General features: G+C 52.5%; 1 protein-coding gene across 2 annotated transcripts in view; it reads left to right on the top strand.

The window, feature by feature from the left end:
• LOC111834039 (glypican-5-like) overlaps nucleotides 1–20,963 on the top strand; it is a 54,696-nt gene that overhangs the window by 9,329 nt on the left and 24,404 nt on the right. Inside the window, exons 3-6 of one of the 2 annotated variants that reach the window (XM_023792907.2) lie at nucleotides 6,744–7,438; nucleotides 12,804–12,940; nucleotides 13,766–13,825; nucleotides 14,863–14,985. In XM_023792907.2, coding sequence (XP_023648675.2) covers nucleotides 6,744–7,438; nucleotides 12,804–12,940; nucleotides 13,766–13,825; nucleotides 14,863–14,985 — 1,015 coding nt within the window. The remainder of the gene's footprint in view (nucleotides 1–6,743; nucleotides 7,439–12,803; nucleotides 12,941–13,765; nucleotides 13,826–14,862; nucleotides 14,986–20,963) is intronic. The other variant, XM_023792909.2, reaches the window with a different exon arrangement.

Below are 20,963 nucleotides of genomic sequence, written 5' to 3'. Positions count from 1 at the left end.
GCGTGTGGGGTGTTGGAGAGAGCTTGGGGCTGAGCTTCTCATGGGAGGATGTCGGGTCAAGTCCCAGCACTGCCACACCCCTGCTTACGCACCTCCCTGCACAGCAGAGCATTATGAGGCAGACTGTGTTATTCTGTGAGGTCAGCGCACTGTCGATATAGGGGGTGGTTTATCTGTCTCCCTGTGTGAGATAATCCATCCCACCCCGTCGGGGACCCTGCTGAGGCCATCTGGGCATTTTGAAGAGCCGTGTCGGTGGGGGCCCGGTGCGCACGCATGTGTGTGCGTACGTGTGCATGCGGGTGGTGGGGTCGTACAGGTTCAGCAGCTGTCATGTGGAGGACAGAGCGGACGCATGCATTGTGGCATTATGGGACATGGTGGAGCCCAGACCGAGGCGGAGGCTTGGCAAGCTGTTCATCAGGTACTTGTGCCTCCCACCCCCCATCATGCCACGCCATTTGTGCATGGAGTGCCATCCCAAAGTCACGGAAATATCCCCCAGACATGCCGCCGCAAGAGTCCTTCAAAGCAATGACATGCACGCTTCCCATAATCCCCCTGCGTTGTCACCTTTGACCTTCTGAGCCATGGTTCCTATTGGCTGGCTCAAGGGTGAGTTTCCCAGTTTTGTTTTGTTTCCCTGCCCCTTTGCAATGCAGTGTAATGAATCATGCACACTTACATGTAATGACTTTGAAGAACACCAGCATGCCCCCCCCCCCCAATATACACACAATGTCATTCTGCATATGGTGGTGGGGGGAGAGAAATGCATCTGCGTTGCTTTTTTAAATTTCACATTTAATGACAGATAATGAAAGGAAGTCATCTGGAAAGAAGGAAAAATGTCCCCTTTTCTGTCCCCACCCTGGTGACCATGTGAACTGTGTCCCCTGTCTTCTGGCCCTGCCCCTGTGTCCATGTGACCTGTGTCCCCTATCTTCTGGCCCCGCCCCTGTGTCCATGTGACCTGTGTCCCCTGTCTTCTGGTCCCGCCCCTGTGTCTATGTGAGAATGTGTCCCCTATCTTCTGGTCCCACCCCTGTGTCCATGTGAACGGTGTCCCCTGTCTTCTGGTCCCGCCCCTGTGTCCATGTGAACTGTGTCCCCTATCTTCTGGTCCCACCCCTGTGTCCATGTGAACTGTGTCCCCTGTCTTCTGGCCCTGCTTCTGTGCTCATGTGACCTGTGTCCCCTGTCTTCTATCCCCACCCTAGTGTCCATGTGAACTGTGTCCCCTGTCTTCTGGCCCTGCCCCTGTGTCCATGTGAATTGTGTCCCCTGTCTTCTGGCCCCGCCCCTGTGTCCATGTGAATTGTGTCCCCTGTCTTCTGGCCCTGCCCCTGTGTCCATGTGACCTATGTCCCCTGTCTTCTATCCCCACCATAGTGTCCATGTGAACTGTGTCCCCTGTCTTCTGGCCCTGCCCCTGTGTCCATGTGAATTGTGTCCCCTGTCTTCTGGCCCCGCCCCTGTGTCCATGTGAAAATGTGTCCCCTGTCTTCTGGTCCCACCCCTGTGCCCATGTGACCTGTATTCTCTGTCTTCTGGCCCTGCTTCTGTGCCCATGTGACCTGTGTCCCCTGTCTTCTGTCCCCACCCTGGTGTCCATGTGAACTGTGTCCCTTGTCTTCTGGCCCTACCCCTGTGTCTATGTGAATTGTTTCCCCTGTCTTCTGGCCCCGCCTCTGTGTCCATGTGACGTGTGTCCCCTGTCTTCTGACCCTGTCCATGTGTCCTGTGTCTCCTGTCTTCTGGTCCCTGTGTCCATGTGTTCTCCAGCTCTACTCTGGAGCCTCTACATGTTTCTGCTGTGACTTCAGTAGTCTCGGGGCTAAATTTGTTCCCCCTTCCCCCCCAGATGATCCGTTTGTTCTCCAACAAACTCCCCCCCCACCAAAGCCATGAGAGCTGGTGACCTTTCGTCCCAGACTGCTCTGTCTGTAACTGGTAGCATCAGGGAGGACTGCCTGATATAGAGCCTGTGTGTGTGTGTGAGATTTGGGGAACGGGGGGGTCTCCTCGGTGTGTGTGTCGCTAAGCTACCCACGACTCAGTCAGAGACCCTATAATTACTGTTACTGGAAACTCCAGAATATCAGATGATGTGTTTCTTTGTGCTGGTACTGCAGGAACATAATCCCTGTGTGTTGTTTCTACCGGGTTCTCGGTAACATAGTAGCTAAACACCAGAAGGTTGCTGGTTCCAGTCCCTTGACTGAGGAACTACTGGAGCTATTCCAGCACAAAGCCCAGCTTTGCAAATGGGTAAAAGGACATGATTTGCTTTGAGCAAAAGATAATAGTTGAATAAATCATTATTAAATAATTTTGCGGCATAAGAATACTGCAAGCTGGCGGTTTGTGAGACACCGGCATGGTATTAGATGTTGGCTGTCATATTGATGATGTAATGGTGTGGTGCCAAGCTTGAGGGTAGTGAGGGGTGACCCATACTGGCTGCTGGTACAGAATGCAGGATCCCTGTCACAAGCAAGTTGGCCAGTTTTTGTGACAGCTGCCTGCTTCTCCATGTAAAAGCCGTGTGGCTTTTTTCCCGGCAGCAAGAATAGGACTGCCAGCTGTATCATTTGTGCTCAGCTTCAGCACTGGTGCAGGTTTTTTGTGCCGATGACGGCAACATCAGGGTGGGGGTGAGGGGTGGGGCTATCTCCGCGCCTGTCCACGGGCCCTCGCGCACCCTCACTCCCATATCTAGGGGCTCAATCACCTGTTCAGATGACAGTTCATAAATTTAGAAGAGTTGTGTGCTCTCAAGGCTGAGCAGGACCATGCATCCCACAATTCCACAGTCCATGTCGGGGGCCTGACCACGTTTTTTGTTCTCCTAACACAGTACACACTTCAGGCACGGTTCAAGGAGGTTCTGCATTCTTATGTATGAAGCTAATGGGTTTGGATGGTTTGAGCCAGCAAAGCATGAGTTGTGGTTTGATTTTTTTTAAAAATTCAGGATTGTTCATGGACGGTGCCCCTTCTACCCAGCAATGTTTTTGAAAAGATTCCTATTAGACGGGCCAGCTCAGTGGATCGCAGGGTCTTGGGACTTCCAGCCTCCTGATTAGCTGCACTAAGCATCAGTCCACATGAGTGTATCCACTCCACTGGTTCATTCAGCAAATACTTCATTGATTCATTCATACATTCATTTTGATAATGTCAGACTTTCAGATCACTTTCTTCCCGGGATTCCTGCGTTTCCCTGTCAGATTACCTGTGGAATATCCTGCAAGTTTGTCGGGCATTTTGCAGGTCAGGAAGGGGCTGGCTTCCATAACAACTCACCCCGTTACCTTGTTTCTCGGTGTTCCGTTGATTCTGGCTGGTCCCGCTTCTCCTGGACTTCAGATAAAAGGCGTTTACGTGCATGTAAAATTTCTGTCGGTTTGCCGGATCCCTGAATCTCTGTCCCACCCTGTTGAATTTACCCCAGCTACCCGGAATGGTTCTGCATATTTTCCAGAGCCATTGGTTTACCCCCCCCCCCCCCTCTTCATCCTGGGATACTGAATGTCATTCCAGTGGCCACGATGGGAATGGGGATGGAACCTCGGGGTGTCTCCATTCTGCTGCCTGTGGGACTCTGGCCCCCGCTCTTGGCTGGTCTCTCTGTACTGTTGCCACGCTCTTGGTTCTGGCTGGATGTTGGGGGGGGGTTACCACGAGTCCATTCTTTCCCCACTGCCAGGAGAGAGCAGCTTTACATCAGATTCAGATGGATCCTGATAAAGAGCCACATTTTTGTCTCAGAAGATGTGGTTCAGTATGAGCGCGGTAGTGGGGGCTGAATTGGGCCCAGTTTTTTTTTTTTTTTGTGGAGGGAGGTAACGCCTCATCATGCTGTCACTTTGGATGCCAGCTGTGAATGTCTTGTGCATGATGTGTGAGTGTGGGGGGGCAGAGGGCATCAGGTTTTAGATTACGCAGACCAGTACCATCCTCGGGATTAGGCGGGGGGCACAATCATCACACGGACCCCATGGGATCCCTCCTGTTTTTGGGGGGTTTAGCTCTGTCCTGATTGGCGTGGATCACATATTGACATGTGCCCTCCCCCCCCTCCCTCCACCCATATTACACTGCATGCTGCTACGTGCTGCCCAGCCGCACCCCGATCATGTCCTGCTCTTAGAGGGGCTGCTTCTGTCTTTAAGGTGATGCTGTGCCTAACATCTATGGCCAGAAACATGCCATCACCTGTACGCACACAGACACACACACACACACACACAGACAGATTAGGTGTCTATACATTGTGGGAACTCCCTATTCATTTCAATGGGCATCACCATAATCCTAACTATAGCAACCCTAACCCCTACTTAGCCCAAACCCTACCCATAAATAACTAGACAAAAGACTTTTGGCATTTAGTTAGTTTTTTGATTGCAGCCAAAGATTTTTCTAAAATTGATTTTCCCTTTGTGGGGACAGAAAAAAATGGTTCCCACAACGTCAAAATAACAGGTTTTTATAATAACAGGATCTGTGTGTGTTTTGTGGGGACATTGGGTTCCCACAATGTGATGTATACCTGGACCACACACAAACGCGCACACATCTTTTCCCCTCTCTCTCCTTTGCCATCTATCTCTCTTCCTCCCACCCTCTCTCTTTCTCTCTCTCTCTTCCTCCCACCCTCCCTCTCTCTCTCTTTTTCTGTCTTTCTCTCTCTCCTTTTCTCTCCTTGTGTCTCCCTCCCTCTGTCAGTCTCTCGGCCTCCCCTCCTCCGTTTGTCAGGATGCCGCGTGTCTGACATCAGCAGCAGTGCAGTGCCTTACCCTGACTGCCCACGCCTGACATCACCGCCAGCCGTGTGCCCCCCCCCCCCCCCGCCACCGGCTGTTTCCGTGTAAGAATCTCACATATCTCTGGATGGCAGATCTCTGCCCCCCCCCCCCCCCCCCCCCACATGGTGTGTGTGTAGCTCGGGGGCTCTGTCCCAGCTGTCCTCCTTGCCGACCGCCGCCCCCCCCCCACACACACATACACACACACACACGCTGCCATCAGCTGTCCCTCGGGGGGTCGTTCATACCCCGGTGTGACGAAAGCGGGGTGTCTGTACATGCATGTAGCAGCAGTGTGTAATGTGGTCGTGTAGGAGGGACCATCTGCGTCACTCATCTGAGTGGGAGTCCTGAGGAAATTCAGGCTGTGTTATTCCGAAAAAGACAGAATGATTCCGGTGTTCCGGGGAGGTGGGGATTCAGCCGGGCAGCCTTTTCCATAACGACGGTGGGGGTGTAGATGTCAGAGGAGAGTGGTGGCCAGGGAGCAGTGACTGACTAAGCTGGGGTCTGAGCCTGAGTGACATGCTGGCTTCTTCAGTTCCTCCTAATCTGCACAAGGAGCCCAGGGGCATCACACCTGCCTGGATCCCCGGGGACCGCCGGGTGTCTCCCTCGCACTGAACTACACCTGACTGTCTTCAGGATGGGGGAGCAGGTGTTAATGAGCAGGGTGCACATGCCGGCCCCGATTGGGTCTCAGCCACTCATCCTGATGGCACTGATTCAGCGGGGCGGTCTGCCGGGCAGGATCTCGGTACGAAGCTGCAAGTGCCAGATGGTTTAGTGAGGATGGGGGCCATCCTGGAGGTGGGGGGACACAATGTGAATAGGGGCCCTCCAGGGCCAACTGGGAGCGTGATGGTTTAGTATATGGGCTCGTTAAGCCTGTTAGGCTCGTTATCCCCTCTGCACATCATCATTGCTTTTGGGGTGTGATCGTGATGGCTTCCCCCGCCTCCGATAAAGAGCATGCCACCCGGACAATGACTAGGGGGGTCAGCAGGGCCACGGAGGGGGGGCTGATGGCTGCCTGGGACTGTATCAGGTTACGGAATAAATCACCAGTGTGGAAACAGTGCCTCTCCCCCACGCTGCTGGGTTGCTATTGGAGACGCAGCAGCTTGTGGAGCCCCCCCCCCCACCCTTCTTCTTTGGCTCTCCCCCACACCAGCACACCACATCCTGAGCTCCATGTTCTCGCCTGTGCTCCTTGCCTCCTCCACCTGCCTCCCCATCCCTCCTTACTCTGTCTTTCTGCTCCCCTCCTCCAGAGAGAGGGCAGGAACACCACCCAAACAGAGAGCCGGCTGTGCCGAGCTGGACCGGTGACAGGGAGGTGTCCCGTGTGCCAGCGTGGATGTGGTGGAGGGGTGGGGGGGGGATCTCTCTCCCTGTGTTTTGCTTAGTAATGTCATTTAATTTATTTATCCATTCCTCAGCAAATCCGTCCTGGAGAAAAGAGGCCATTTATGGTATGGCTGCATGAGGCCACGCCAGAAAGTTTGATTCGCGGAGTGTTTGGAGGTGCGACCCACTGGCCATTGTGGGTGGGTTCCAGCTCCCGCTGAGCCAAGCTGAGCCGCTTCGTTTTCATCTGCGGATCCTTCCAGGATTTTCCATGTATCGGCAGCTGGGGTCCTGGGAGCCGGCCGCAGGCAGCCCGACCTGTTGGGGGCGGGGAATAAACACTGATGGATTTATTAATGAGCTCATTGCATGGTGGTTATTTCTAGAATCTCCTCCTCATCTGCTATTAACTGTTATTAAATGTTCCCTAAACAAGCAAATTATATGTGTCAGAGAGATCAGCATAATGTGGGGCTTTGGTCACATAACATTGCCTCTTGTTACCATGGGGACTGGAAGCATTGTGGTATCCATGGTAATGGACCGCTTTCTCTCTCCCTCTCCCTCCTATCTCTGCAGACACCTTCCAGTCATTGGTCTCCTTTGCCATGAACCATACACTGGCGCTCTTCGACACTGCCTACCAGCCACTGGCGCAGGATGCACGACCCCCGGTGGCAGGCCTCTTCGGCGACCTGGCGCTTTTCCTGCAGGGTGGTGCCGTGACAGCAGAGGGCGCTGTGGCCCGCTTCTTTGACGAGCTCTTTCCACCAGTATACGGGCGGCTGTTGACCCCGGGCTCACCTCCTCCGGTGGCCCAGCGGGCCGAGTGCCTACGTGCCACACGCCGGGACCTGAGCCCATTTGGGCCGCACCCACAGGCGCTGGCGGCAGAGTTGGAGCGGGCGCTGCGTGCAGGCCGGGCGTTGAGCCGGGCGTTGGCAGCGGGCACAGAGGCCCTGAACGCCACGGAGAGCGCGGCGCTGTCACGGGAGTGCGGCCGCGCCCTGGTGCGCATGCAGTACTGCCCTCACTGCCGTGGGCTCACGCTTGTGCGGCCCTGCGCCGGCTACTGCCTCAATGTGATGCGCGGCTGCCTGGCTGGCCTCTCGGAGCTGGATGCACCCTGGCGCCGCTACGTCGCTGTCCTCGAGGGCCTCACTGGGGCCCTGGCTGGGGCCCATGACCTGGAGCTGGCACTGCTGGGCATCCGTGACCAGGTCAATGAGGCCATCTTGTACACGCAGCTGCACGGCCCGCGCATCAGCGCCACCGTGAGTGTCCGAGCCGATGCCATACCCACACGCACCAACAGGGGCACTGTTACTCTGCCAAGTGACGTGAGAGGGGGCGGGTGTGGTTGGTGGCTCATTTGGTCATATGTTGGGGGTGAGAGCCTTTCAATGGTATTCGTCCAGAAGCCCATTTGGCGCAAAACACGATGGGAAGTCATTGGTCGGGTTAGTGGAGGGGGCTGCGATGGGGCAGAGGGGAGCTCAGAGGGGCGTATGAAAGCAATGAGAAGCACTGGAAAATACAAAATAGGCAATACGCAGAGTGAGGCCTATCAAAGGAGCCCATCTCAAACCTGGAGCACCCTTCAGAGACTGTCAAGTCAGATCAGCCTAAGCCTCTCAGGGTCAGACAGACCTCCATCCATCACCGTGTGACATTACCTGGACTGTGACCTGGATTAACCCTACAGGCTGGGGGTGGGTGGTAGGGGGATAAACCATAGGGTTTGGTTGAAATTGCTCCCATAAAATGGAATGTTCCGCTATGCCACTGAGATCAATGACCTTCAGTGCTCCCACTAATTGACCTCTGACCCCCATGACCTGCGGGAAGCACAATGTCAGCATGTATCCTGGGTTTCCTGGGCAGGAAGTCGGGCTCTTGGGTGGGCAGGTGGAGTTAGAGTTGGGGGGATTGCACTGACGTTCTCAAATTGTCTCACCATGTGCAGCTGATTCAAAACGGCGGCATGGCAAAGACACTGGAGGGCGAGAGTCTGAGGCCATCAGTGCCACAATGTCAATCTGGTGGAATTTTAACTGGGTTTGGAAGTACTGGCGGGGTGTGGGGTCACAACCACCTGTTCACTGTGTGAACAGTAGGGGAGCTGAAGTGAGGAGCAGCAGGAAGAGGCCGCCCAAAGGCTGCAGTGGTGACTCGTGCTGACTGGTCCTGCCAGTGGGGGTCGTCGCCCTGGTGAGCGGCACGTTCCCCAGCTACCGCAGTCCTCCCCGGGAGCCCCCCTCCCCCCAGTCATTTTAGGATATTGTGGTTCTCCTGCATCCTGTGATAATCAGCAGCAGCCCTGGGAAAGTTCCCCCGCCTGCTTCCTTCCCTGGGGGGTAGAGGGAGGGGGGTTCAATTTAACTGAAAATGTGGTGAATAGGAACTGAGGACTGTATAATGGGAACCTGATTTTGAGGTGGGGGGGGGGGAGTGCAGTTTTCTGGTCCTTCCTAAAAAGTCAGCACATGGGATGCCCACCTCCCCATCCCTCCAAGTCATCCAGTTTTGCCTTTTCAGCAAGTTACACAGAGCCCATTAGCTGATAGACCACCCCCGAAAGCCACGTCTTCCTCCAAGGGCTGCCAGTCGGTCTCAATCTGCTGATGATACCTCGCCAAGGGCCTGGGACGTTCCGGCAGCCACTGCCTGACCCTGTCTTGGTGTCTTATTTCCTGGTGGGTGGGGAAGGAGACAGCCCTGATTCTGTCCCTGGGCCACACCCGGGGGGGGGGGGGGCACACTGACTGCTAAACGCTAACTTTGACCAGCAGTGATTGGCTGTGTGTGGTGACACACAGGCAGGAGCGACAACACATTACCCACAGCCCCTGCAGCACAGGGCACCTCCCTCACCCCTGAGCCCTGTTTCCAGAAGCTTTTGTGCCCAGAAATGGCCGGTAAAAATGGCCACTAGCTTGCTGGCTGCCTCAGGGCTCAAATCAGACACATTAGCATCCAAAGGGAGTGACCTGTAATCAGCACACCTAGATGTGTGAGTCGTCATGTTACTTGAGTTGTATAGGTGAATCAGAAGCAGCACAGAGCTGTAGGAGTGTCTATCCAAACCCACCCCTGACCCTGGGTGGGGCTGTTCGGCCCCCGGGGGCCACTGGCGCATTTTTCCCTTCAGCTCCGTCTTCCTTGACGGAGCACCGACCTAAATCAGTCACCCGTCGACGGAGAATGATGTTAATGGGAGCTCCGGTTTAGACCATGGAAACCTGAGCGGGGTGATGGATTGGGGGGTGGGGGGGCAGGGTTGAGAGTCGGCGTCGGGGCTGTCGGCAGTGGAGCCTCGATGAAACAAAACTGAAATGCTCACAGGAAATAGCAGACCGGGGCTTGCTGATTGACAGGTGGATTGCACCAATCACATCCATCCTGCTTCCCTCTGCAAGCTGGAGGATATATGGCAATCCCTGGAGGATTAGCTGTTCCTTGGTCCTGTCAGGGGCTCTCCCCTCTCCCCGACTGAGCTGGTGGTGAGCCAGGCCACTAGCAGTGCTCGGCAGGATCACTGTTATCTGAGTTTATCGATGGTGGGGGGGGGGGGTCTTCATCGTGATGAGGAGGACGACATGTCTGTATTAAAGCAAGCCGGCCGTCCTTGGAAAAATGCTCCAGATTACTCAGCGCATGGCTCATTAAACTCCAGTGAACAGGAGCTTTTTGGTTTTAAGAGGCCAGCAGAAATCCCATCAAACGTTCAGCAGCTGAAATGCACATGCTCGCTCAGGGAGGTGATTTGCCCCCAACCCGTAAACGTGGTCTTTGGATTGAAGTGAACTGTCTGCATTAGTGGTGGGGGGAATATTTGCTTTTGTGCTTTTGGTGGGAATTTTTTCAGGCTGTTTCTGGGGGTTTTTTGCTGGACTCGGTGACAACCCCCCGGGCTCTCCCCCCGGGCTCTGTGTGTGAGCCAATGGAGTATGGGGAGGGGGGGGGGGAGGGGGAGCAGTGTGTCCAGGGGACCCAGAATGCAAATCCAGCAGTGTACAAAGGGGTGCGAGTGCTGGCTGGGGTATCCCCTTTCCCAGAATGCCCTGCGGCACAGGCCTTCGAGGAGCCATTGGGAAAGTTCCGGAGTCTCTGTAGCTAATCCCCGCACAAACAAGTCACTTTAATGGAGAGCCGACAGTCGCTGAGAATCCTCCAGACACTGGACAGCTCACTGGGAGATTCACATGCACACGCTGATGTATGCAAACAGGCAGCGGATGTGAGAGTGACGAAAGCCAAACAGAGGCGAATCAAAATGCTTGCCAGCATGTAGAAAGGCACCCACACGGGCAGATCGCCCCCCCTGATTTCCACAGGCGGTCACACGGCTCCTTAAAGACCTTTGCATCGATCCTGTCATGTTCTGTGAGTCTGCAGATAATCTTCTTAAAAAGAAGACAGGATGCTCAGAGTCAGTGCAGGGGTCAGAGATGTGACCCCCCCTTCCCCCAGCTGGGTGGGTCAGAGGTCAGCCCATTGAATGACTTCATGTCCTGTCGATTGATCAGTGCCGAACCTGAATTTATTCACCTCCATCTGCTTCCTTTTTGACTCTTTATATCTTCTCATCGGCTGAGCTGAGCCTGGGTCAGGATCAGTTTGCGTCCCTCCTCTCCTACGTGGAGCTGGCTGCTTGTCCCAGTTGCAGAGATGTCAGTCTTAGTTATTTTCCAATACAGTTAGCTTGGGGTGTCGAGGGGCGGGGTTGTGTAAAAGAGAAGCTGTTGCAGGAAAGTCGGCTTCATGTTTGGCGCATTGCAGGAGCGTGAGGGTGTGTGGGGATGAACAACTCCATCTCATTCTGCTTGACCTGCCCATCTGACTGTGTGCTGCTGCTGGGCTGGATTGGCACCATCCCTCCCCTTCCGGTCTCATACGACATGTGCCCTGGCTCTTGGGCTGGAACCCATCCAGACAGGCCTGCAGAACCACAAACTTCATTTGTCACAGAAGCGCTGTGTTTGTGCAAGTTTAGTCCCCCCCCCCGTTAAAAGCCAGACAGATGGTCATCACCCCTTGAAGGAAGCATGACGAAGTTGGGAAGCTGCTTGCTCCCGTCTGATCCTAGTGTTGATCTCTGGAAAGGAAAAAAAAAACGTCGCTTTCTAAAACTCACAGGTCTTTCACCTCTGTCTGGCAATGACAACGCTGGACCCCGCTGGATTAAAATATGCTCAGGTCTGCTCTGGAATGTTTCGGCTGCCCCAAATTTAATCCTGAAGGTGCTAGAAGATCCGCACAGTCTTGTCAGAGGCTGAAAAGTCTGACTTTAAGGGGTTAAACCTTCCCTGTGTTCCCCTTAGTGTCTTGCGTCTGATGGAACAGGAGAGATGTGATGATCGCATGCAGTCAGGCCCTGGCTGAACTGACCCGGTCGATGAGGGTCGCACCTCAAATCAAAGGTTGTCATCATCACCGTCACTCCTGGTTACCCTTCAGGAACATCTAGGAGTCCCACGCTACTATGGGGTCCTGCTTTATTACCACACCATACAAACGTGTGTGGGCCGGGCCGGATCATCCTCCGAGGCCACTGGTCACATGTCATTTTGGAGGCGGGGGCGGCACTATAAAATTGATATTATGATATATCGCGTTTTTTATTCCTGCAATGTGATACTACTAGAACTGATATTTCTGACGCGTCTCGCCATCAGCACAGTCGGGTGACACAGCGGTAATCTCGAGCTGCTTTTACACACATTGCTTAACGTGATGCAAATGACATATACATTGTCTTGTTATACAGAGATACAAATACTAATCTACTAATGTAACAGTTACGTTCCAAAGCACATTTTCGTTTCTGATGTGCGCTTCCAATTCGAATAGTATTTTCTCCTCACACCAAACTATTTGAAGTGCCTGCACTTCTTCGTTATGCCTGATGTATTGTTACACTTTTAAAAAATTATTGGGACATGTATACAAATTGAACAGGTTTTATTATAGTAAATATATAACAATACCAGCGTCTAATTCGATTAAAAGGCACTCTTCACTGTTCACTATTGCACACACAAGCTTATTAACGTGGAGTTTTACTGGGGCCAAGAGACTTAAACCATTGGCAACTTCTAGCCAGCTATGATATTGTAGAATACCAAAACATATAAATATATTTTTTCTGAAAGTTTATTAATAGTTAAAACATACAAATTGCCTTGGCAGTAGTCAGTTAGTGAAGCTCTTGTATACTTCCAATAGTTATTGAACCAGTTAAAGGTTACAGGAAAATACATTTACATTAGGTAGCTAGCTATAATTAGATTAGATTAGATTAGATTAGATTATATTACATTACATTAGATTCAAAATGTAACAGATATCTGAACAAATATGTCAGTTAGTTTAGCTAATCAGTTAGCTAGCTATCACCCATCTAGATATTTATCTATTATTTGTTGGTTATTTTATGGTATGTGCACTGATGCTAACCATGCAGTTTGCTGCTTAGCTGCAGCTAATTTTTTGCCTTTTGGAACACAGAAAAAAAAAGTACAGTAGAACCTTGGAACTCAAACTTGACCGTTCCTGCTAAAACTCGTATGGGTCGAGACTTGTTCAGTTGGCAGTATCAGTATCCATTGGTTGTGACAGATCATGCCCCCTCCACAGGTGGATAAAGTATGTGGTCAGAACAGCGAGGCGTCTTCAGCAGCAAGCACGTCCCAGCCCCCGCCCGCGACTTCCTCATTACCTCCCCCTAATCCCAGGCATGAAGCCCCATTGGATCGACTGGCACACCTGAAGAGGTAAGACAACCAATCAGAGGTGCCTCTCCCTGTCCTCCCCACCCAAACAGCGCTCCTGCTGTGAGTTTGCACATTGGTCACACAGGATCTAGAGGAGTGTGGGTGTGTCCACTTGGCTTCTTGCTTTGCTTGCATCTAATATATTTGCCACCACAAGGCAAATTACCAGTCAATTTCCTGGGGACGATTGCATCAGTTATTTGCTGCCCTGCTGACAGTACTGGTGAGAAGGTAATCTGTGTCAAAGCAACATTTTGCATGGTGCATTTCCTGTAACATTACTTTCTGCGCAGGTGTATGATAATACTCGCACGTCCAGTCTCCACTGCTCCTGTGGTATAGCTGTGACATCACTTCCTGTTTGCGTGCGCACACAATCTACTGTGTGTTTCGGCTTCTGAAATGCCCGGTGACAGTGAGGAATGCCGGAGTGTCTGAGCGTTAATGGGAGCCCTGGCCGTTTCGCATGCAGGGCACTGAAACCTTCTGGATCTTTGAGCAATGGCTTGGCTCATTTGGGACAAGCTCAGGGAGGGCGGGCAGCAAGATCCTGGATCATCCCCTGCATGTCGTTCCTTACGCCCCCCCCCCATGTTTGCCCACTGCGTAAATGCATGCCTTTGGGTTGCTGGTTGTTCCCGGTTCTGTTTTATTGTCCATTTATATTCTCTTATCTCTGTTTTTATAAATTTTTATTCCGCTTTCTAATCCTTCCTACTCCCACCCCTCCTGCCCTGCATCCTCCTGCTTGCATCAACTGACCGCGCCCGCCCCCCAAACCCTCATGCGGACCCCTCTCCGTCCATCCCTCCCTTCTCTCCCCAGCTCACTACCTCTGAAACCCTCCAAGAATGATAAACCTAGGAGTGTGAAAAAGATCTCTAGGTAAGCATGGCATGTCTGTGGGCGGCGCCGCTGCGCCTCTTGGGGCGTCCGTGTCGCGGGGCTGGGGGCTCGGAGGGAGGGTCCCACCGATTTGGGCCCCCAGGCAGATTCATAGGTTACGGTAATAACAGCAACAACAATAATAATGCTTCAGATGCCAGGAGGCGTTTAGGGAGCATCAGCATATCCCAGGAGGCTCTCTTCATCTTCATCTCTGTCTCCGTCTCTGTCTCTCCATCTCTGTTTCCGTCTCCGTCTCTCCATCTCTGTCTCCGTCTCCGTCTCCGTCTCTGTCTCTCCATCTCTGTCTCCGTCTCTGTATCTCCGTCTCTGTCTGTCCATCTCCGTCTCCGGATCTCCGTCTCCGTCTCTGTCCTAGTCTCTCCATCTCCGTCTCCACCTCCACCTCCGTCTACATCTCCATCTCTGTCTCTCTTTCTCCGTCTCTGTCTCTCCATCTCCGTCTCCGTCTCTCCATCTCTGTCTCCATCTCCGTCTCTCCGTCTCCGTCTCTCCATCTCCGTCTCCACCTCCACCTCCGTCTCCATCTCCGTCTCTCCGTGTCTCTCTCTGCCACTAGCTCTCTATTCTTCACCATCCTTCACATTTTCCCATTGCTAAGCAGAATGCACACATACAGGCAGCAGCTTTCGAAAATGAACATGTACGCTCCCTTTATCTGTGACACCCCCCCCCCCCCAACTATCTCTTTCGCATCCAAATTGAATGCTTTGTTGGCAGGAAGCAGTTGCTGTGAACGATTCCCAGGGCATAAATAAAACGTATCCAGGCTTTTAAATAAAACGGGGAGCCCAGTGAGAGTGTAGCAATAAATTAGACTGCCGAATGGGCCGACATCATCATTGTAAAAATTCCTACATGATGATGATGATTAAAATCTCACAGTCGGCCCCTCGCACTCTGCACGCACCCTCCGCCATCCTGCCCCTTGTAGGGTACAGTTTAGCTTAGTCCCATTGTCTGTTGGAGAAGACAAGAGCCTGATATTGCACTGTGCTCTCTGTAACCCCGTACAGGGAATTCATGAGCTACATCCAGCGCTACAGGACGTTCTTCGCCACGTTGCCGGAGATGCTGTGTGAGACGGAAATGGTGGACGAGTTCTGGACCTGCTGGAACGGCGAGGAAGTGGTGGAGAGGTGAGTGACAGGGTCAGGGTGGGGGGGGGGGCTGTTTATCAGCGGGGGTCTCTGTCTGTGGGTCAGTGGCCCAGTGGGCTGGCGGGACGGGTCCTGCCCCCAATCTGAGATGTCTGACAGTATGAAACAGAGCTCCCACCCTGTGTACATGTGTCTCCATGGAAACGGCTCCCTGATGGGGCTAATTTCCTAGATGGGAAACATAAAAACGTGTCTTTCAATTGGTCTTGGGGTCATTCTTCTGCCTTTTGGGGCAGAGTAGAAGGCCCCTACCATGGGAGAGAGCAAAGGATAAACAGGAAGCCCTGTCCCCCTCTACCCAGGAAGGCTCCATGGGTGTGGAGTTTCAGCCATCAGGCTGACTTCCTAGCCTGTGTGTTTACTGCACTCTGATTGGCTGGTTGCCGCTTCGGTCTACCAATGGAAGAAGGGGACAGAGCTGTACCAGAATTGGATTTGTTTTGTTGCCATTTGCATCCTGTCCCAGGCCATCGCTGGCTGACTGTGGTCTCGAGCCTGCAGGCGGCTCAGTGACGATGACGTTAGAGTGTCAGCGACCCAGAGGTCCCCGAACAGCTGTGTTCTGGGGATGAGGGACTGAGTGAACATGGAGTGGAGCAGGACGTGGATGTCAGTGAGCCACTGGGGTCACCATGGACCCACATCCTGTGTCCGCACATGGATGTACCCCTGCGCTGGCTCTAGGGTGGCTGATGAGGTTCTTTTGGAAGATTTTACAAGAAGAGCGTTCTCAGCTTGAATCTTCTGTTCATTTACTTAATGTGTTCATCACAGAATTAATGTTAATACACATCCCATGCTGATTTTTATTGTCAGTGTCTATTTTAACATAGCTGTACCCTGTGCGGCCTGTTCTGTTCAGAGAGTTGTCCTGAGTATGGTGATTTTCTGGATATTTCTTCCTCTTGAGGGTTATTTGCTGAAAGTCAGGGATTCCTTAATGGGTGCCAGGTGGCCCTGATGTGGTTTGGGATAAACCGGTCTCAGTCAGCTACCTGGCTACCATATCCTCTTAACCCATTTATGCATCATCACTCGGGCTATTAATTGATCACCTGGGTGACTGCATCTTGTCTTAAGCAATAACATCATTACCCACACAACCACATCATCACCAGGGCAATTACATCATCACCCGGGCAATTACATCATCACCCGGGCGACCGCATCATTTGCAATCAGTGTGGGGTGGGGTGGGCAGAGCTGCTGAGGAGCAACTTTGTCAGTTTTGCTTTGTGTGCTTCTGTGAGAGGATTCTGCTCCTCTTAAAATACATCTCTTTGTGAAGGGAGGTGTTCTCCTCAGTGTGTATTAAGATGGACCAGAAAGAAGTGGCGGGGGGGGGGGAGGTAAAGGGTGAATGATGGGGCTCCTTGTAGGGAGGTGCAGGGTCCGGGGACGAAGCCTGCCGGAGGGCCCAAAGATAAAGGCCTGCCTGTTAAGACCCCTGTGGGAACTGAACCACCCTGTGCAGAGTCAGGGGGCAGGGGGCACCTTCAGTGACCGCTAACCCCAGAGTCACAGTTTAAAAGTGGATATCCTGCGCTCCCCCCCCCCCCCCCGATATGCAAGCTCTGCCTCCCCCAGGCCCCATCCCTTGGCTCTGCGCCCAGCCCTGTCATTACATTATGTGTGCAGTCTGGTCGACGGATTAGAGAGCATATCTGCTTTTGAGCATCTTTGGGTAAATATCAGCCGACGTAACTGTAGATGGAGTGAAACTTTCAAGATCTGTGTGGGTCTTCATGGGGGAGCAGCTGACGTACACGCCGGCGCCCCCTGCAGGCAGACGCCCCAGAAAGGCATTCCAGTGAGGTTCAGGCTTGTGGGGGACTGTGTCGCCCTTCCTCCTGCTATAGGTTATTGAGGGACAGTGAGAGTGTGAATCCCCCCATCTTGCAAACAGCTGCTCCTGATTGTCATTTTATGCAGCTCTGTTTAATACAGAAGCGATACACCTCCTAGGGTACAACAGACGGTCCCCGCGGGATCTGGATAGCCGGTCTCTTAGTCATCAGCCATATCCATAATGCTGTGGTTCTGGCTTCTATTAGATGGCAGTCCGCAGAAGGTCGGAGGGATCCTTTCTTGCCAGGATGCGGTTCTGCTCTCCTGATGCTGGGGAGCTGACTCAGATTCCCGTGCATGTGTGTGGGTCCACGTGGATCACGTCCGGGCCGCCTCGTCACGGCTGAGTCCTGACGGCACTCTCATCCCCGGCCCATGATGGTCTCACAACCCTATGCTGTCCATGCAAGTCCTCAGAGCCCGACAACCAGGTTCTGGGTTTATAATAAAACAGTGAGCGTCTCCAAATAGCTTGCATTTCTGTCGCCATGTGACAGCGCGTCTGTCGACCGCATGGACATCTGGAGCCCATTCTGGAGTGCGGAGGGTAGGGTGAGGCGGGGTGGCGGGGGCACACTGAATGCTATTGTCCTTCCTCCCCACCCTGGGCACCGCTTCAGTCCAACACACACAAGGAAATAGGTCCACGCCCCTTTCCAGCATCAGACGAGACTCTGTGGCATGTGCAGCAGCCCTGATGGACTGACAAACACAGACACACACACACCCCCTCTGACACACACAGACACACACACACACACCCTCTAACACACACACAGACATACACACACCCCCTCTGACACACACACAGATACCCACACACCCTCTGACACACACACACACACACACACATACCCTCTGACACACATAGACACTCATACACCCTCTCTCTCTCTCACAGACACACACACACACCCTCTCTTGCCTGCCCCTGGGCTTGCTCTCTCTGACAGTCCTCTCCCTTATTTACCACGTAGCTCCAGCGTGATGTTGACACAGGGAATCCTGGGAGTGTGTCGGCAGCCTGCTGTTTCGCAGGAGCACAGGTCGTTAGATGGCCACACGCTGCGATTTCTGCTGAATGTGTCCGAAGCCCATCCATGCCTGACAGGCTGCTGTGGGCCCAGGGAGCAGAGAGGAGCAAAGGAGTAACTCTGACTTGCTCTTACATCAGCCTTGTCACCGCCAACCTGCTCCACCGTGCCTTCCTCACTGCTCCTGGATATTTTTTTCCACCTGACAGAAAGTGAGCTCATACTGTGGCAGCTGTGCTGTTTTGGGGGAATAAGAACCAACATCCCAGAGACAGGGTCCAGGCTCAGGGTGCTAATGAAATGGGGTAAAAACCCAAAACTGTCAGCTGTTTAGCACCAGATTCACCACCAGCAAGGCCAGTGGCCCTGGAGGTCCGACTAACGTTCACCCCTGCTGAAGGCTGATTGCGCCCTGGGCCCCCCCTCTGCTGTCACTCACCAAATCAAAGCATATCATTAGCCAATGATAAGGTTGCCCCCCTGTGTGAATTATGCCCCCTTTTATGCCCCCCATCATAAAGCATCCTACAATGGTTCTTGAGTGTAAGAGGGTGATGTTAAATCACCTTAAAACCTGCTATGAGCGTCTTAACAGTTAGGGCGCAACTATTAGCATTGAGCCATTAGCCACTGTGAGGGTTATGGATGGCCATTGACAGGAGCATATGGGGTTGTGCCTGAAGAAATGGAAGCACGTGTCCTCTGGCGAGGGTGGAGCGTGGGAGAGTGTGCTGCTTTTCCAGGAAAAGTGTACGCCTTCACACGCTATGAACCTGCACAAGCTGCGCCCTGGGAACGCTGTGCGTGTCATTTGTACGTCGTTAGCGCATGGGAAACGGCATGTGCTGGCTCATGGCGGAGTGACCTCAACCCCGGGCCACGTCATGGCGGAGCAAGCTGCACTCCATGTGCTCTACCTGAGGCGGGCCACATCCCCAGGAGGGGCATGCAGGAGAAACTTCGAGAACTGGGACGGCTGCGTTCCGGAACCACATGCGATTCCGTGAACGGACGGGGGGAGCGCTCGGGTGTTGCGTGAGGACATTCCAGAATTGTGCAAGAGGATTCAGAAATGGGGTTGTGGCGTCTTGGAAAAGGGACAGAATTTTCTGGATTCATGGGAGCACATTTCGTAATGCTCAGTCCAAGATGAATAGTTTCACTGTATCTCACTAGTCATTTGATTGCATCGGGTGTATGTATAGTTTAATGATGGGAGGAGAAACTGAAGGAGCTGTTTAAGGAAAAAAAAACTGCAATAAAATATAGTTAAACTGCTGTCAGGCCATAATTAAAAATTGATTGAATAAGGCCTTTGAGTGTTAAAGCAGAATGAAAGGTCAAGTCTTCTGGGGCCCAAGAGTTCCCATCTTTCTTTTTGTTATTAAATTTCAGAATATCTTAATAGTTTTCAGATAGATAGCGCCAGATACTGTCTCTGAATAACAGCAGATCTCTCTGTGGACAGAAAAAAAGCATAGCTTTACCAATAATTCTTACAGCGCTAAGTAAAGTAACCATGTTTCATGAATCTTGATGGTGTTTTACACTGGGTGCATAGCTGGAATTTTGCACATTTGCTTCAGACACGGCCAGGTTTTGGAGGGGAGGTGTCACACAATGACCAGGGAAGCAGAGGCGAGGAGACGCAGGATAAGGGGAATACGGGCTTTAATGAGCAATAAACACGAAGGAGTAGGCAACACACAGATCGACATTACAATGACCGGACTGGGGAAACAAACGGAAACGTGGATACAAAATACAATGGACTAATTGACAACGATAGGGAACAGCTGGTAAACACGGGGAATCCACATGGGGTTAATGAGGGGGCGTGGCACACAAGAGAAGCGGACGATCGGGGCATGATAGGAGGGCATTTTTATACATCAGGCTTCCATGGGGTTTGGGTGACCCACTGAGTTACCAGTAAGGAGAGACTAAGGAGATATTTTTAGTTGTTGGTTTAATTCAGTGTCTTAGGTATGATGCTGAACTGCATCCGGCCCTGCAAGCGGTCCACCAAATTCCAGGGGAAAAAAATTTGGGGGGGTTGATGGCAGAATTGGCCCTCCAGCCACCATAAAACACTTCACAGCAGCTCAGTCTAAATGGTGGGCAAATGATGGTTGCCCACCAGGTGACATTCCTCTGGTCATGGGTGACTTCAACGCAACCACTGGCACTGACAGGGCTGGCTGTGAGGATTGTGTTGGTCCCCATGGTTCTGGAGACTGGGGTGAGAGTGGCTCCATGTTCCTTGACTTTGCGAAAGGTCAGGGGCTGTGGGTCACTGGATCCTGATTCCAATGCCTTGAGCCGCATCATTGGACTTGTTACTCCAATACTGGTGGTGCAGCGAAGGAAATCAGGCATATCCTCATGGGCAGATGCTGGAGGCTCCTGTAGAATTCTGACCACAGCTGGACAGCTGTGAGGGCTCTGACGACAGGTAAGGAGGCATTTGTTAGATGAATCTGTGAGCAGGTGACACACCATCTGTGGTCAAGTGACCCACGTGCATTATGTATATCTGAATCTGTTCTTTGGAGACTTGCAGTCAGTCCAGGTGATGGAATGGTCCTTACGGATGATACTCACCAGGCCGGCTACTTAGAGCATTTAAAGCTGATCCTCTGGCTAGGATGTTTGACATCTCTGGGTCCACAGTTCTCGAGGCTGATCCTCTAATCAGCTGTGAGCCACCCAATCTCACTGAGATTGCACGAGTGGTGAATCATCTGGGGGTAGAGAAGGTCTCAGGGATCTGTGGTATCTGGGGTGAACTTCTCCAGGCTGGTGGTAAGGCTGTCCTCCTGGCATTGCAGGCAATCTTTGCTTCCTTTTGGAAGCCAGGCGTCATCCCAACTGACTGGAAATTGGGACTTGTAGTCCCTATATGGAAAGTGATTGCGGCAACTACAGAGAGATAACACTGCATTCAGTGCTGGGTAAAGTCCTTGCTAGGGTCATCCTTAACAGGATCTGTGATCACTTGCTTGCCTATCAGTGACCGGAGCAGTCTTGTTTTACGCTTAACTAGTCTACCATTGACCACATCTTGGCACTGAG

The sequence above is a fragment of the Paramormyrops kingsleyae genome, chromosome 4 (assembly GCF_048594095.1).
Source record: "Paramormyrops kingsleyae isolate MSU_618 chromosome 4, PKINGS_0.4, whole genome shotgun sequence".
Lineage (NCBI taxonomy): Eukaryota > Metazoa > Chordata > Actinopteri > Osteoglossiformes > Mormyridae > Paramormyrops > Paramormyrops kingsleyae.
This window is presented reverse-complemented; position numbering and strand designations above follow the sequence as displayed.